Genomic DNA, 15,622 nt, shown 5'->3' with positions numbered 1-15,622 from the left:
CTTTAAAAAAATAAAAACAAAACACGAGGAGTTAGGGAAGGGGTGAGGGGAAGGTATTTTAATGAGGACTTAATTTTCTCTAGTTTCTTAGTTGATTAATAATGTCTAAGACAAAAAATAAAAAGCTTAAGGGGAAAAAAAAAAAAACATACCCTACAATTCCAACCTCTCTAATGTTCTCCTAACCTTTAAAACTGAATTCTTAGAAGAAACTTTTATCTGAAGTGCAAGAATTACTTCACTTTGATTTTGATTATAGGTTCTTCAGCTAAATTCAAGTAAAATTATAAAGCTTATTTCCACTTTAACACAAATATTTCTATCTACACATAAATTTTTAAAAACATCTTTTCATAAAAATTATCTTTGTATCCTAAAGATATGAGCTTTCTTTTTTCCCTCTTTGTCCCCACGATTACCTCAGTCTTTTCCACTGTCAATGATGTTCACCTAATGCTAAAAATGGCTATTTCTGGATGGTGGCATCTTGGGTAATATTTTTACCTTTCCCCTTCTACTTCTCTTGAATTACAATAAAGCCATTTCTAAAGGACAGTTTGGAAGGTAAGTAAAGCATTTCAAGGTCATGACTTTGCAGGGAAAAAAATGCTAAAAGCAATAGCAAAACCACATTTTAAAAACTGGGAAGAAGCAAGAAAATATCTACTGCAGCCACGTGATGTGGTTTAATTTCACTTAAGCTATTTATAGAACATTGAAAAAACTGAGTTGGCATTTTATTTAAAAAAAACCACATGCTATAATAGTGGGTAGTATTTCAGCATTACTGCTTCCTGCATAATTAATTTTATTTATTATGCTCTTTGGTAAGGATTTATAGCTAAACAGCATAAGACAGTGAAATAATAACAGCTAACAGCATGAATGACAGTTCACTGTCAGAGTAATAAGTGAAAGAGATTAAGTTTCATGTATCTATATTTAAGGAACTTTGAGAAAAAATTCTTTTAAAATAAAAACAGATGGTTTTCTTCCTAGACTGCCAAACCTAGGAAAATCTCTGATCAGCAGAAAGTAAATAACAAGGGACAACTGAGTACATTCTAAGGTGATTATTAAACACCAAGTCATATGAAAAGACAGAAAAACTTAGAGACTCCAGCTACCTAGATGGGCCCCAGCAGGTGGGCACCACAGCCTCTGTTTTTTGGGATAAAAGCTGTCACAGGGACTGCTTCAGCCTCAACAGAATACAGTGATAGCTGACAAAACAGTCCTGTCATTAAATCACAGAACTGCAAAGAATTAATTCAGGATACCAGTGTTTCAAAATAAGCATCACCCAAGTCTGTATTTTTTCTGAGAAGGTTTAAAGGAGTACAAATGGCCAGGGAAGGAGTCATTCTCCTTGCCCTGCACTTTCTTCTTCCAGGTCCTCTTCTGAGGGCACCGTGAGTACCAGTTTCTAACTTGTCTTTCCACTTCTGAACTGAACGCTGATGGTCTCACACCAAAACCTATTCCTGGGCCTTCTGCCCTCACCCACACCAAGCACCCCAGGCAGGGCCTCCAGCTCCTCTCTAACTCCAGCAGCCCACAACGCACACGCATGCCCTGATGCTTATTCCATTAGTCTTCCCTGAAGGACACAGAGGGCAGCTCAGCCTTGTGCTACTAATAAAAATCTTTTTTACAATGAACATTCTTTTTTTTTCTTTTTAGCTATTTATTTGGTTGCTCTGGGTCTTAGTTGCAGCATGTGGGATCTAGTTCCCTGACCAGGGATCAAACCCAGGCCCCCTACATTGGGAGCACAGAGTCCTAGCCACTGAAGCACCAGGTGGTGGTGACAGTTTAGTAGCTAAGTCATGTCCAATGCGACCCCATGGACTGCAGCCTGCCAGGCGCCTCTGTTCATGGGATTCTCCAGGCCAAGAATACTGGAGTGGGTTGCCATTTCCTTCTCCAGGGGATTTTCCTGACCCAGGAATCAAACCCAGATCTCCTGAATTGCAGGCAGACTCTTTACCAACTGAGCTATAAGGGAAGTCCCACAGTGAACATTCTTGTAGCTCAATCTTTACACATGTATTTGTAGAAATATAGGAGAAATAAAGGAGAAATTCTGGGTCAAAGGCAGGTGCATTTTAGTTCTGGTCTACACTGTCCACTTGCCCTCCACTCTGCTGGATACAAATCTACGCTCTCACCAGCAACAAGTTTGAGTGCTGTCAACTTTGTCCTTCGCTTATGTGACAGCTGAAAAATGGTATGTCACTGTAGGGTCATTTGCATCTCTTTTATTTAATCTGTGAATACTAAGAAATTAAAACAGGTATACACAAAAGAACATTTTCCATAGCCCAGAAACGTCTATTTTATCTTAAGACATATAATTTCAAAGTATTTTCATGTGCCTGCAAATGGATATTTTTTTATCATAATGAAGTCTCAGATTCTTCATATATTTGCTGTAGCCTGATTTAAAAGAAATGTTGGATTTTATTTTCCATGGAGGTTAGGTTCTAAAGCCAGCAGATACAATGCCATTTGAGTGAGCAGCAAGGGTAAACCTTAAAAAAAAATTGTATGGTCATTTTTACCTTTGTGAATTAGTCATACTACAGTTCATTTTTTTCTACTGAACTCTAAGTTTTTTTTTCCCTACTTGACTGTAAAAGCTGTTTGTGTATTATTAGTTTTTTCTGCTTTCTTAATGGCTTTATTTTTTTCCATTAGTTAAATATCATGTCTGTTGGTTTAAATAGATGATTCTTTATCTGTTGAAGTATACTTATTTTCCTGAGACTCTCAACATCTGGCACTTAAACCTGTAAGTGATTCTGCTGTTAGATAAAAGGCGAGGTTTTAATGGGATCTTTTCTGAATAGTTTTTCATGACACCATGCTTTTCATAAGCCAGCCCTTCCTTGTTTGAACCTGTCTCTGGGGGGCTCCTTCATCCTCTCCCTCTGAAGAGTCTCCTGGGTTTTGTGCTGGGGAGTCCCCAGGAGGCACTAACACTCCAGGCCAGGACATTCTTCCTTACAAGGCTGAGCCTTTCTGCTTTTACCAGCAGAGTTTTTCACTTTTAAACATTTTCCAGTTAAATGTACTAGAATGTAGGTATTTAATTAACATTTATGCAAACAGATGAAATCTGGGTGGGAAAAGAGAATGGCTGCTTCTGTGAAAATGAAACTGAATCCTTTAAAAGATGGGTTAAAACACCAATTGCCTAAAATACAAAAACAGAAAACTGCTGTGGAACCCAAGGAGGGAGAAAGAACTGTGAAAGCGCAGAAGGAAGACATGGCAAGCCTGGGGTTCTGCTCTTGAAGTGCACCTCACCTCACCTCAACTCACAGAACCCAGGCTGGCTGTGGTGAGTATGCCTGTCAGGGGCAAGGGTGTGGCCCATGCCAAAAGTGAGTCAACAGGGGGCACACGTTCAGGTATGTGTGGAAGCAGCATTTTCAGACCTGTTTTAATCACACACTTTGCTTAAATCATGAATTTATTCAGTCCTCCCAAAGACTTCTATTATAACATGTCACTTGGTTATCTTATGGGCCACATCAGATGTGGCCCTTTATTGTGCCTCTCTTTCAAATTTTTCATATTCTTGCTTGCTAACTGTTAAGAATCTAACTACAAATAAAAACCAACTTCTTTGAGAACCCAAGTACAGCTATCTGTATTTACTTTTTCTAAGCATTTTTCTGATCCAGAGCCAAATTCTAGCCCAGGGCTCTTCCTGGGAACACCCAGGCCACCTCTCCCGCCCTAAGACTCTTGGATGCTAGATGGGTTGTTGTCATGGCAACCCAAGGGGCTGATCCTGGAGGGAGGGCTCTCAGGGAACGTTTCCTTCACTACGTGCTGTCCCTGCACCCCTCTTCACAGGCAAGTTCCAGGAAGTGGCCAATGGGTCGTGCACACCGCCCATTCACTTCCTACCAGGAAGGAATCTGGTTTTTGTCCTCATTTCAATAAAACTGGTCTCGCTCCTGGAACAATGCATTTAAATTTGTGTGAAATCTGAAGGACGCTTCAGAGCCTGCTCCCCAGCCTCTAGGCAGAGCTGACTACTGCTGAGCACAGTCTCCACAGAGGAGCTCCTCGACCTCCCTCTGACCCACAGCCTGTGATCCCTCCCGCACCCACAGCAGAGGTTTGATGCAGGCACCTGTGAGTAGCATCTGGCTTCCTGTATGTTTTGCTGGACTGCCTTGTATTTTTACAAAATACAAATTCACTGCCAACATCTGTGAGTTGAGATGTTTCACTCAAACATGCTAGATTCCTTGTTTCTCTGGAATACCTATAAGTTGGTCCCTGACCTTTGCCATGTCTGATCAGCCACATGATATGTCAGCACCAACTCCTTCATCTCTGTGGGCCTGGGCAGATGTGAGGCTGCCCTTGATGCAGGGTGTGTCCAGGCATGACCCCCCAAACGCCCTCTCCTACTCATGTCTGTCACTCTTGCACGTGTGAAGGAGATGAAGTGAAGTGAAAGTCGCTCAGTTGTGTCTGACTCTTTGCGACCCCATGGACTATACAGTCCATGGAATTCTCCAGGCCAGAATACTCAAGTGGGTAGCCTCTCCCTTCTCCAGGGGATCTTCCCAACCCAGGGGTTGAACCCAGGTCTCCTGCATTGGAGGTGGATTCTTTACCAGCTGAGACACCAGAGAATGATGACCATCAAAACAATTATTTTGTTGAGGGGAAGAGCCGGTTACTAATGGTGACCCCTGACTGGATCTCCATCTGGGGTCATGGGTCAGGCAGGGAACCAAGACTTCTCACTTATGAACTGGTTCACAGAAGTTGCAAAGAGCAAGGGTGAGATTATCCCGGGGGGAAGAGGCTGCCATGAGTCACCCTGGCCTCTGGGGCCCCTGGTGGGTGGTAGAAGGGGCTGAAGTCATGGGCTCCTTGGGACCACCCACACCTTTCATCCTGCCATTACTTGGCCCAGACCACGGTCAACAATCAGACCACAGGACCTTGCAGTGAAATCCCCAGTCACTGAGCAGCTTCTCTCGCTCGGCTACTCCCCTGCCCAGTCCTACAGGGTCTCTAGATACACTGAGCCATTACCAATGTCACAATTAACTGCATGTACACTAATGATAAGCAGCGAGAATAACCAGGTAACTGCCACTCAATCCTGAATTTCTATTCCTTCCCAACGTAAGAAAGTTTGATAGCGCTAGGAATCTAGTGGAGGTGTAGGGACACCATACTGAACTTACGGAAATTCAAGGACGGGTCTGAAAAGGGACAGCAAGGAAGAAGGAAACTGGAGACGTCCCGCTCAGCGGGCTTGCACCTTGGGCTGAGGCAGCAGCAGATTCACCCTGCGGGCTGGCTACACAGAAAGCCCCTGGGGAGTGATTTACAAAATGCTGCAGGCATTTCTGCTTATTATGACAGGTCCACCACACCCCAAGCCCAAACCCTAACCAGCAATTGAGATGAAACAGGGCTAGATCTGCTCTTTGATTTGAATATTTAAAGAAATTTCATTTGACTTGATTTAAGCATTAAAGATGTTACCTGAGTTCTTTAAGAGGTTTTCTTTATTAGGACATACACAGTAAGTTCACTAAAGCGACTGATTTCTGAAGTCTAAAAATGTTAATTTAGCACATCAAAATTACACATTATTGCATGTCAGTGCCAGACAGGAAGTGCAAAAGGACACAGTTATCATTTTTAACAAAAGCTTCATTCCCCCAAAACAAGCACTTTATACATTTTAAAATGGAATTAACCTCAGGCTGACCCTCTAATCGCTGAGAGTGACAAGCTTTATAGATGGATTAATTGTATCAGATACAAGATGTAGGCTGAACAGAATTCCTGTGGCTTTGCTAAAGGTTCTTCTCTCATTCAATATTTAACCTCTGAATAAAATAATTTTAAAAAGACCTGGTAGTAAGACCAAAGTTAAATACTTTAAATACTTTCAAATAATTTCTTGAATAAAACGTCACAAGATTTGCATTCTATTAGTAATCTTAAGATTAAGAAGAGTAGCAATCAGAGAGAATAAGTAGGAACTGAAAACAATTCCAAGGTGCATATTAGATACTGTTTTAAGCCCTGTGTCTCTTTCAGCAAAGTGACCATGGCAGACAACACTACACCAATGTCTGTCTCCCTGCTCTTCTTAACAGAATTGATTTTGTTTAGGGCAGCGATGTGTCCAAATGAAAGCCATTGCCCAGCCTATGCTATAGGATGAGAAGACCATAACACTGTTTTCTGCTTTTGCCCTTCCTCTTTATCTGTCCTGGAATGCAGGGCTGATGCTGGTGATAGGGCAGCCATCTTGCTAATGTGAAGCAACAAGCAAGAGGATGAGGACATGGGCTAAGGATGTTCAACATAAAGGTTCCTCATGGCACCTCTACCAGACCTGCCCGCCAGTTTTCATATTTTTTTGACACCCTGCCAGGAAGTGCACAACAAAATACTCACAGTCAGTGGTGTATTCCACCTGGGAGGGCTGCACGGCTGCACCATCTGCAGTGGGTGGGGTGGGGGCAGGACTGTCGGCCTGGGCTTTACGGACCAGCGCTGCAAGGGGGTGATCAGGGTCCACCACCTTCAAAGGCTGCAGAGAGAGAAGACGCCAGGTCACACCATTTCCTGCATTCCAAGTCATGCAGAACCCTTCTGTGGCAAGAAGGTTCATCTCAACTTTAGAACAGTATCTATGCTTCAGAAAAACCTCAGCACATGCACGTAAATAAGCCTGCACACAAGGAGGTCCTGAGTAATTGTGGCTGAGTGCTCTAGCTGGTCAGATCCAGAGGAACCGAATAAACGAATCACTTCACTCTTCCTAATGACATGAGGGAAAGTAAGGATGGGAGATCAGGACTAGACTGCTGCTGAGAAAAGTGTCAGCCTCCAAATTCACTCAAAATCTCAAACTGTGTCCCTCCTCAAAGCAATTTCTCATTTTTAATCACCAACAGCTTTTAAAGTCCAATCATCAGCTGCACTGCATGACTACTGAAAAGATAAGCTTAGGTTTGAGGGACCCGTTTTCTCACATCACTAATGGCAGCATGAAGGGTGTGGATTAACTCCTAATGATAAGGATGAAAAAAAAATTTAGGTTTTTAGGTAATACATTATGTTTCCTGTGATAGATGGTTTCAAGCAGCACATACTCTGTGAACCTATGAAATCCTCTCATAATAAAATCTGTATGAAAAACCCATTTTCTAAGTCTCAATCAACATTTTACTTATTCTAAATATCCCAAATAGTAAAAAATATCCCAAATATAATAAAATGAAAATAATCTGCTTGGGATTATATAAAACAGGACACATGAGAAATAAAGGGACCAAATCCTTTGCTGCCAAGTCAAACAAAATGGCGAAATATACCTCAACGATCGTAAAACGAAATAGAGCTAATACACAAAAACATGCTTGCTTAACAACTTCCCAAGGTTAAATTAGCAGTTGTGTTCTGTAAGGAGACCAGCACCTTCATGAGTTCCTCCAGGCGGTTGCACTTCTTCGAGGCGAAGAGGGACGGGTGCAGGTAACTGCCGTCCTCCTCGTCGTCGTCATCTTCATTGTCAGAGCTGACGCCCGACTCTAAAAGCAAAGCACATTTCAAGACTTTAATGTACAAATATACTGTGTGAGAGCGTAGGAACAGACAGAGGCGGAACTACGTGCTGCCATTCCTCGGTTATCTGCCCAAACAATCCCTCTGGGAAACACTCCTCATCTCGCTGCCCCCAAGTCACTCAACAGCAAGGCAGGCTGTGAGGAAGGCATGGCCCAGTGGCATCTCCCCTCTGGCATTTACTGGTCGGGGGCCACTGAGTATTCACATTTTTTTTTACAAAAGAGGCAAAAATCTCACTGATTTATGAAGGTAAAATAACAGCAATAGGTATTTTAGAAACCTACAGGAGACCAACATGGAGAAGGTAAGGGCTGTAGTAAGACTGACACAACTGATTCTGAAAATCATGTTTCAGCTGAAAGAAAAATTCAATGGCAGACAGATATACAGCTGTCTCAGGATGTTATTCGAAATACTTAATTGGTCTTTGTCATAAGAATTCCAAATTTAGACACTCAACCTTAGGCCCTAACCAGGCGTGTACCCTAGAACCATCCATGAAGCACGAACCTGCTGCTTTCTCTGTGACACGTTCAACAGCCCAAAGGAAGGAATTATTTCTAACCAACATGGTTATGCTCTGATGGCATCAATATTTAATTCTACATCACCAATCTATAAAAATATTAATTAAGAATCTAATATATTTTCAGACTTATCAGGAAGAGTGTCACACTAGACTACAGAGCACCAGCAGGTTTAATCCTTGGGCCTTGGCAGCAGGACTTCATAAACGTTCTGGAAGTTCTGCAGTGCAGACTTCAAGCTTATATCTATGAGGATGACCCTCCCTACACTTCTCCAGGGTCCTCCCTTACCCCTGCCCCACCCAACCCCAACCAATGCAGGAGAGAAACAGTTTCACATACTCTTTTTCTCTTCACTTTTGTTTTCTGCCAGTACCGTATACCGTCCTTCTTTCATCGCTTTCTGGATGAATTTGTAGTAGGGGTTGAGGTAGTGATCGAAGCGTAGAAAGTCAAATTGAGAGTTTCGGGCCTGCTTGGCTTTCAGCATTATCTCGAACTGTGCACCTTGTTTGCACACAAAGTTGGCCGTGCGCTCAATGATGGCGTGCATTTTGGCTGTTGGTGGCTATGAGAAAACACACACATTCATGTCACCAGTCTGTTCTCCTGTCCACTCACTACGTGACTCAAAACATAGAAATGACCCTGGTTTTTATTGCCAACTATAAGAAATTACAGACATTTCAATGGGAAGAGCCCAGTTTGAACAGACTGTGACACTGGCCCCTGTCCCATGACACCCAGTTTCTGAATTTTGTGAGGAGAAAACTCCCATGCTGAGGCAGGACATTCTAGCTTTGTACTGAACTGACGGGAGGAAGATTTTTGTTAAAAAAATCAACATGTTTCCATATATTGGGCGCCCTTAACCATGGTTCCATGACAGGCTTCAGAGGTCATGAATCTTCTGGGAAGTTGTATGTAAATTCGGCACATACATATGCATATTTCTAGGAGAGGGTGCATGTTTCAACAAGCTTTTCAAGGATCTAAGAATCACTTGTCTTTGGGCTCTAGAATCACTGCAGATGGTGATTGCAGCCACAAAATTATAAGATACCTGCTCCTTGGATGAAAAGCTATGACAAACCTAGACAGCGTATTAAAAAACAGAGACATCACTTTGCCAACAAAGGTTTATATAGTCAAAGCTACAGTTTTTCCAGCAGTCATGTACAGATGTGAGAGCTGGACCATCAAGAAGGCTGAGCACCAAAGAATTGATGCCTTCGAACTGTGGTACTAGAGAAGATTCTTGAGAGTCCTCTGAACAGCAAGGAGATAAAACTAATCAATCCTAAAGGAAATCAACCCTGAATATTCACTGGAAGGACTAAAGCTGAAGCTGAAGCTCCAATACTCTGGCCACATAATGGGAAGAGTCAACTCACTGGAAAAGACCCTGATGCTGGCAAAGATTGAAGGCAGGAGAAGGGGACGACAGAGGATGAAGTGGTTGGATGGCATCACTGACTCAATGGACATGAGTTTGGGCAAACTCAGGGAGATAGAGAAGGACACGGAAGGCTGGAGTGCTGCAGTTCATGGGGTTGCAAAGAGTTGGACACGACTTAGCAACTGAACAGCAAGGTGTGGTCTGGCCACAACAGGGAGGGTTTTACCCACGTTTACTGGGTGAATCATCTTGTTGCCTTAGAGTGAGTTTACTACTAGGAATCAGACCCCACCTCTTTCCTGCACCTGCTGCTAAGTTACCTCTACCACATCCCAAGCTGAGCAATTCCTACCCACACATGAAGCCCCTCAGACCAGAAGCTGGAAGCCACACATCTGAAATACTTTTATTAATATCAATGAAAAGATTAATACTAGAAAACTACATGCAAATAAAGTGGGAAATGACCTCTCATTAACAACACACAGTCAAGATGCTTATTGTTATTTCAGGCCTGAATCCTTCACAAAATACCAATGACTTAATTCTCAAATGTGACTCCTGAACTAATGACGTCCTTCACTCTTGAACAGCATAAATGTCTATAATTAAAGCTATTTACTGATCCTAAAATAAACCAGAGGCCATGTTAAAGGCCCACTGGGCACTTAAGTCTGGACGCTGATGCATGTTTTCAGTGGCTTTGGCTCACCAGGAAGATTAATTTTGGAGTCAGTGTATATATGATAATTATTTATAACTACTTCAGAATAATGATCCTTACGGGAAAATATAACCCTATCTGCCCCCACAAGTAGAGATGTTCTCTCATGACCCACCAACCTGTTGGGCAGTATTATGGCTACGGTGGTTACAGAAAAACAGACGGGTAATTTCACAAAGTGAAGATGAGTATAGAGAAACAAAGCATTTAGGAACATCCTTGAACATCCTTTCAGGATCTGAGACTGAAGCAAATGTATGTAAGACACTATACAGTCCCTCTCCACTTCATTTAGTTGTTTTTCTGGGGTTTTATGATGTCCCTTCATCTGGGACATAACTTTCTGCCTTTTCATTTTGATTAACTTTCTGTCATATGGTTTTTGTTTTAGTCGCTTTGGGACTGTGCCTCTTGCTTATTCTGTCTGCCCTCTGATGGAGGAGGCTAGGAGGTTGGTGTAAGCTTCCTGATGGGAGTGACTGGCATGGGAAAAACTGGGTCTTGGTCTGGTGGCCAGGGCCTTGCTTGTAAAGCTTTAATCCAATTATCTGCTGATGGGTGGGGTTGCACTCCCTCCCTGCTAGTTGTCTGGCCTGAGGCAACTCAGCCCTGGGGTCTGCTAGCTCCATGGTGGGGTTAATGGTGACCTCCAAGAGGGCCTACTCCCATGGGGACCCTCCCGACCTGAGGCTGCCAGTGCCCCGGGCCCCGCAGTGAGCCCCTGCCAACCCACACCTTCACAGGAGGCCCCCCAACACTAGCAGCTAGTTTTGGTTCAGTCTCCTGTGGGGTCACTGCTCCTTTCCTCTGGGTCTTGGTGTACACAAGATTTTGTGCCCTCCAAGATTGAAGTCTCTGTTCCCCCCAGTCCTGGGGAAGTCCTATAATCAAATCCCACTGGCCTTCAAGGTCAGATTCCCTAGGGATTCCCAGTCCTTTTGTCGGATCCCCAGCCTGGGAAGCCTGACGTGGGGTTCAGAACCTTTACAACAGTGGGAGACCTTCTTTGGTATTATTATTCTCCAGTTTGCAAGTCACCCACTCAGTGGGTGTAGGATTTTATTTTATCATGATTGTGCCTCTCCTACAGTCTTGCTGCAGCTTCTTCTTTGTCTTTAGATGTGGGGTATCTTTTGGGGGGGTACCAGTGTCCTCCTGTCAATGGTTATTTGACAGCTAGTTGTGATTTTGGTGCTTTCGCAGGAGATGAGCACATGTCCTTCTGCTCCACCGTCTTGAACTGGAAGTCTGCTCTCTTCTGATGTTATTATAAAATGGTCTCTTGAGTAGGAAATTGCTCTGTGTAGAAACCACTTGTGAGTGCTCGCTGGGTCTCCAGTGGACAGCTTGCTTTTCCTTTATGGTGACGTCAGTAGTAGATTTTTCATAATTACTGTGAATTGGAGCAGTGATCCGCTGTGAACACTGTCGTGTCCACGTTAGTGGAGTAGCTCCAGTAGGCAGATGTCTGTGTCATAGATTCCTTCTCGGTCACTAAATGTTGAAACTGCTGGTATGCGTTTATGTGGACACATGCTGCCTGAGTGGGCAGGGGCTTCTCTAGCTCCTGGCTATTGGGGCTGGGGATGGTAAAGAGAGCAGGTGCTTTAAGGGTTCTTCGTTTCTAAATTAAGTTTTTGGTTTAAGAACCCAATGGCTGCAGGGGCTCTGGGGGTTTCGTGTGAAGGATTGGGAGCAGTTAAGAGATCGCGGCACCCTGGAGATGTGTGCTGGTGCAGGCTCGAGGCTGGCCATTTGTTTCAGGTCCAGCCCCTAGACTAGACTCAAGCCCCTCAGCTGGCCTCACAGCTGTATTTTAGCTTTTTATACTGACTCTGTGGCTATTTGTATGTTCCTTGGGAAATGAGGACCTAGTTTTTGCCAGAATATGTAGCTCAGTGCTTGTCCTGACAGCGTTTTCAGTTACCTGCTCCTTTCCCAGGCTTTGTCACCTCCCAAGTTCTGCACACGCCCAGGCCCGTTTGTGATTGTGTTGTCTTGCACTGCAGGGAAGGTAGAGAGCATGTCTCAACCTGGTCTCTCACCCACCTGAGATGCCACGGGCCTTCTGGGCCTGTCCTGTACCTTCTTGCGTTTCCCTCAAGCCGTGGGGACCAGAAGGGCTGCTGCTCAGCACGCCCATTTGAGTGTATTTCCATGGGAAATGCGCTTTGTTGTTCAGTCACTCAGTCACATCTGACTCTTTGCGACCCCGTGGACTACAGCATGCCAGGCTTCCTTGTCCTTCACAGGCTCCCAGAGTTTGCTCAAACTCATGTCGTTGAGTCAGTGATGCCATCCAACCATCTCACCTTCTGTCATCCTCTTCTCTTGCCTTCAGTCTTTCCCAGCATCAGGGTCTTTTCCAGTGAGTCGGCTCTTTGCATCAAGTGGCCAAAGTATTGGAGCTTCAGCTTCAGTATCAGTCCTTCCAACGAAATGTGCTTGTTTAACTTACTTTATGGGCAGAGGGAAAAGGGAGAAGGATTCAACGCACAGTTCCCATCATGGGCTGGGTTTCCGTCCAGTAGGTTAATAGCAACAGCAGATAAGGAGTGTTCTTTGAGCAGGTGCTTTGAGTCAGGCACTGTGCTTACTCTGCTCCTCAGTCCCCCTGACACCAGTATTTCAAGAGTAGCCGCCCCAGGTCAGCCTATAGGTCAGGCCTGCACTTGCAGCCCAGAGCCATTGCAGAACTTGGGGTCACGTGGTTACACTTCGTTGAAGGTTGCTCTGATTAGTGTTAATTCTCACCATGTGTTCAGCTGGTGTGTTGCCATGGGATGGGGGTGCAGAAAAAAATTATTTACCCATGTCCCTGGGGAGTTCGTGTGTTTTTCTCAGGAGACTGTGAGGACTGTTCATATATGATGAGCACTGACTAACCCCTGGTCCAGTATGTGTTGTGCATGTTTGTTCTTCTGGTACTTTGTCTCTTAACCGTTTGTCCCTCTTTCCATGCAGAATTTAAATGTATTTGTAAAAACACATACGTCACCATGTTCCTTTCTGGCTTCAGGATTTTGAATCTGGTTTTAGTAGACTAAACCTGACAACCCTGTAGTCCCTGCTTTTACATCCATGGTTTTGTTTTTACAATGTAGTTCATGACTCAATCAATTCATTTGGGGCTGTGATTACAGAGGGCTTTCCTGATATCTCAGTTGGTAAAGAATCCACCTGCAATGCAGGAGACCCCAGTTCAATTCCGGGGTCAGGAAGATCTGCTGGAGAAGGGATAGGCTACCCACTCTAGTATTCTTGGGCTTCCCTTGTGGCTCAGCTGGTAAAGAATTTGCCTACAATGCGGGAGACGTGGGTTTGATCCCTGGGTTGGGGAGATCCCCTGGAGAAGGAGACGGCTACCCACTCCAGTATTCCAGCCTGGAGAATTTGATTATAGGACTTCCCCAGGACTGGGGGGAACAGAGACTTCAATCTTGGAGGGCACAAAATCTTGTGTACACCAAGACCCAGAGGAAAGGAGTAGTGACCCCACAGGAGACTGAACCAAAACTAGCTGCTAGTGTTGGGGGGCCTCCTGTGAAGGTGTGGGTTGGCAGGGGCTCACTGCGGGGCCCGGGGCACTGGCAGCCTCAGGTCGGGAGGGTCCCCATGGGAGTAGGCCCTCTTGGAGGTCACCATTAACCCCACCATGGAGCTAGCAGACCCCAGGGCTGAGTTGCCTCAGGCCAGACAACTAGCAGGGAGGGAGTGCAACCCCACCCATCAGCAGATAATTGGATTAAAGCTTTACAAGCAAGGCCCTGGCCACCAGACCAAGACCCAGTTTTTCCCATGCCAGTCACTCCCATCAGGAAGCTTACACCAACCTCCTAGCCTCCTCCATCAGAGGGCAGACAGAATAAGCAAGAGGCACAGTCCCAAAGCGACTAAAACAAAAACCATATGACAGAAAGTTAATCAAAATGAAAAGGCAGAAAGTTATGTCCCAGATGAAGGGACATCATAAAATCTCAGAAAAACAACTACATGAAGTGGAGAAGGAACCTGCCAGAAAAAGAATTCAGAATAATGGTAGTGAAGATGATCCAGGATCTTGGGAAAACAATGGAGAAGATCCAAGAAATGTTTACCAAAGACCTATAAGAACTAAAGAACAAACGAACAGAGATGAATAATACATTAGAAGGAATCAACAGCAGAATAACTGAGGTAACTGAGGCAGAAGAACAGATAAATGACCTGGAGGACAGAATGGTGGAAATCACTGCCTCAGAACAGAATACACAAAAAAAGAATGAAAAAAAAAAAAAGAAAGAAGACAGCCTAAGAGACCTCTGGGACATATTAAACGCACCAACATTTGCATTATAGGGGTCCCAGAAGGAGGAGAGAGAGTAAAGACCTGAGAAAATATTTGAAGAGAAAATAGCTGAAAACTTCCGTAACAAGGGAAAAGAAACAATCAACCAAGTCCAGGAAGCAGAGCGTCCCAGACAGGATATATCCAAGGAGGAACACACTGAGACACACAGTAATCAAACTGACAAAAGTTAAAGAAAAAGATAAAATAGTAAAAGCAGCAAGGGAGAAACAACAAATAACATACAAGGAAACTCCCATCAGGTTTATCAGCTGATTTGTCAACAGAAACTCTACAAGCCAGAAGGGAGTAGCAAGATATATTTAAAGCGATGAAAAGGAAGAACCTACAACCAAGATTTCCCTACCCAGCAAGACTCTCATACAGATTTGATCCAAAAATCAAAAGCTTTCCAGACAAGCAAAAGTTAAGAGAATTCAGCAATACCAAACCAGCTTTACAACAAATACTAAAGGAACTTCTTTAGGCAGGAAACACAAGAGAAGCAAGATTTACAGAAGATAAACCCAAAATAATTAAGACTATGGGAACAGGATCATACATATCTATAATTACCTTAAATGTAAATGGATTAAATGCATCAACCAAAAGATAGAGATTACGGCAGATGAACACATGTGCTTGTATGCACTTCCATACATATGTACCACATCACTCTGCTTGACCCCCCAAACTGCATGTAATTTTTTTATACTGTGAAGTTAATCATGTTCCCATTATGGCTTGCAACTGTAATCATCTTTTACTTTTTGTCTGGTCATTGATTATGAAAACTGATAAAACATCTTCCTCTATTGTGATTATGTAACTATTACTCACTTAATACCATTGTATCATGACTGGTCAACAGAAAAATAATAAAACTCTATATTACCAAAACTAAAGGGGAAGAACCATCAAATCCATGCTGCACTAAATATGGGAGGTGTCATGTACACGTGAGGAGAATGCAAAAGACTCCTGTGAGTTTTCAGTGTCCACTGTTTATTCAG

General features: G+C 43.7%; 1 protein-coding gene across 8 annotated transcripts in view; it reads right to left on the bottom strand.

Annotated features, from left to right (window-relative positions):
• SFSWAP (splicing factor SWAP) overlaps positions 1 to 15,622 on the bottom strand; it is a 79,681-nt gene that overhangs the window by 55,106 nt on the left and 8,953 nt on the right. For all 8 annotated transcript variants that reach the window (XM_061142135.1, XM_061142137.1, XM_061142138.1 and 5 more), the window contains 3 exons: positions 8,502 to 8,727; positions 7,483 to 7,595; positions 6,457 to 6,592 (listed from right to left, as the gene is read on the bottom strand). In XM_061142135.1, the coding sequence (XP_060998118.1) occupies positions 6,457 to 6,592; positions 7,483 to 7,595; positions 8,502 to 8,727 (475 nt within the window). The remainder of the gene's footprint in view (positions 1 to 6,456; positions 6,593 to 7,482; positions 7,596 to 8,501; positions 8,728 to 15,622) is intronic.

This window comes from Dama dama, chromosome 5 (assembly GCF_033118175.1).
Source record: "Dama dama isolate Ldn47 chromosome 5, ASM3311817v1, whole genome shotgun sequence".
NCBI lineage: Eukaryota > Metazoa > Chordata > Mammalia > Artiodactyla > Cervidae > Dama > Dama dama.
Note: the sequence above shows the minus strand (reverse complement) of the source record. Positions and strands in the feature narration are given on the sequence as shown.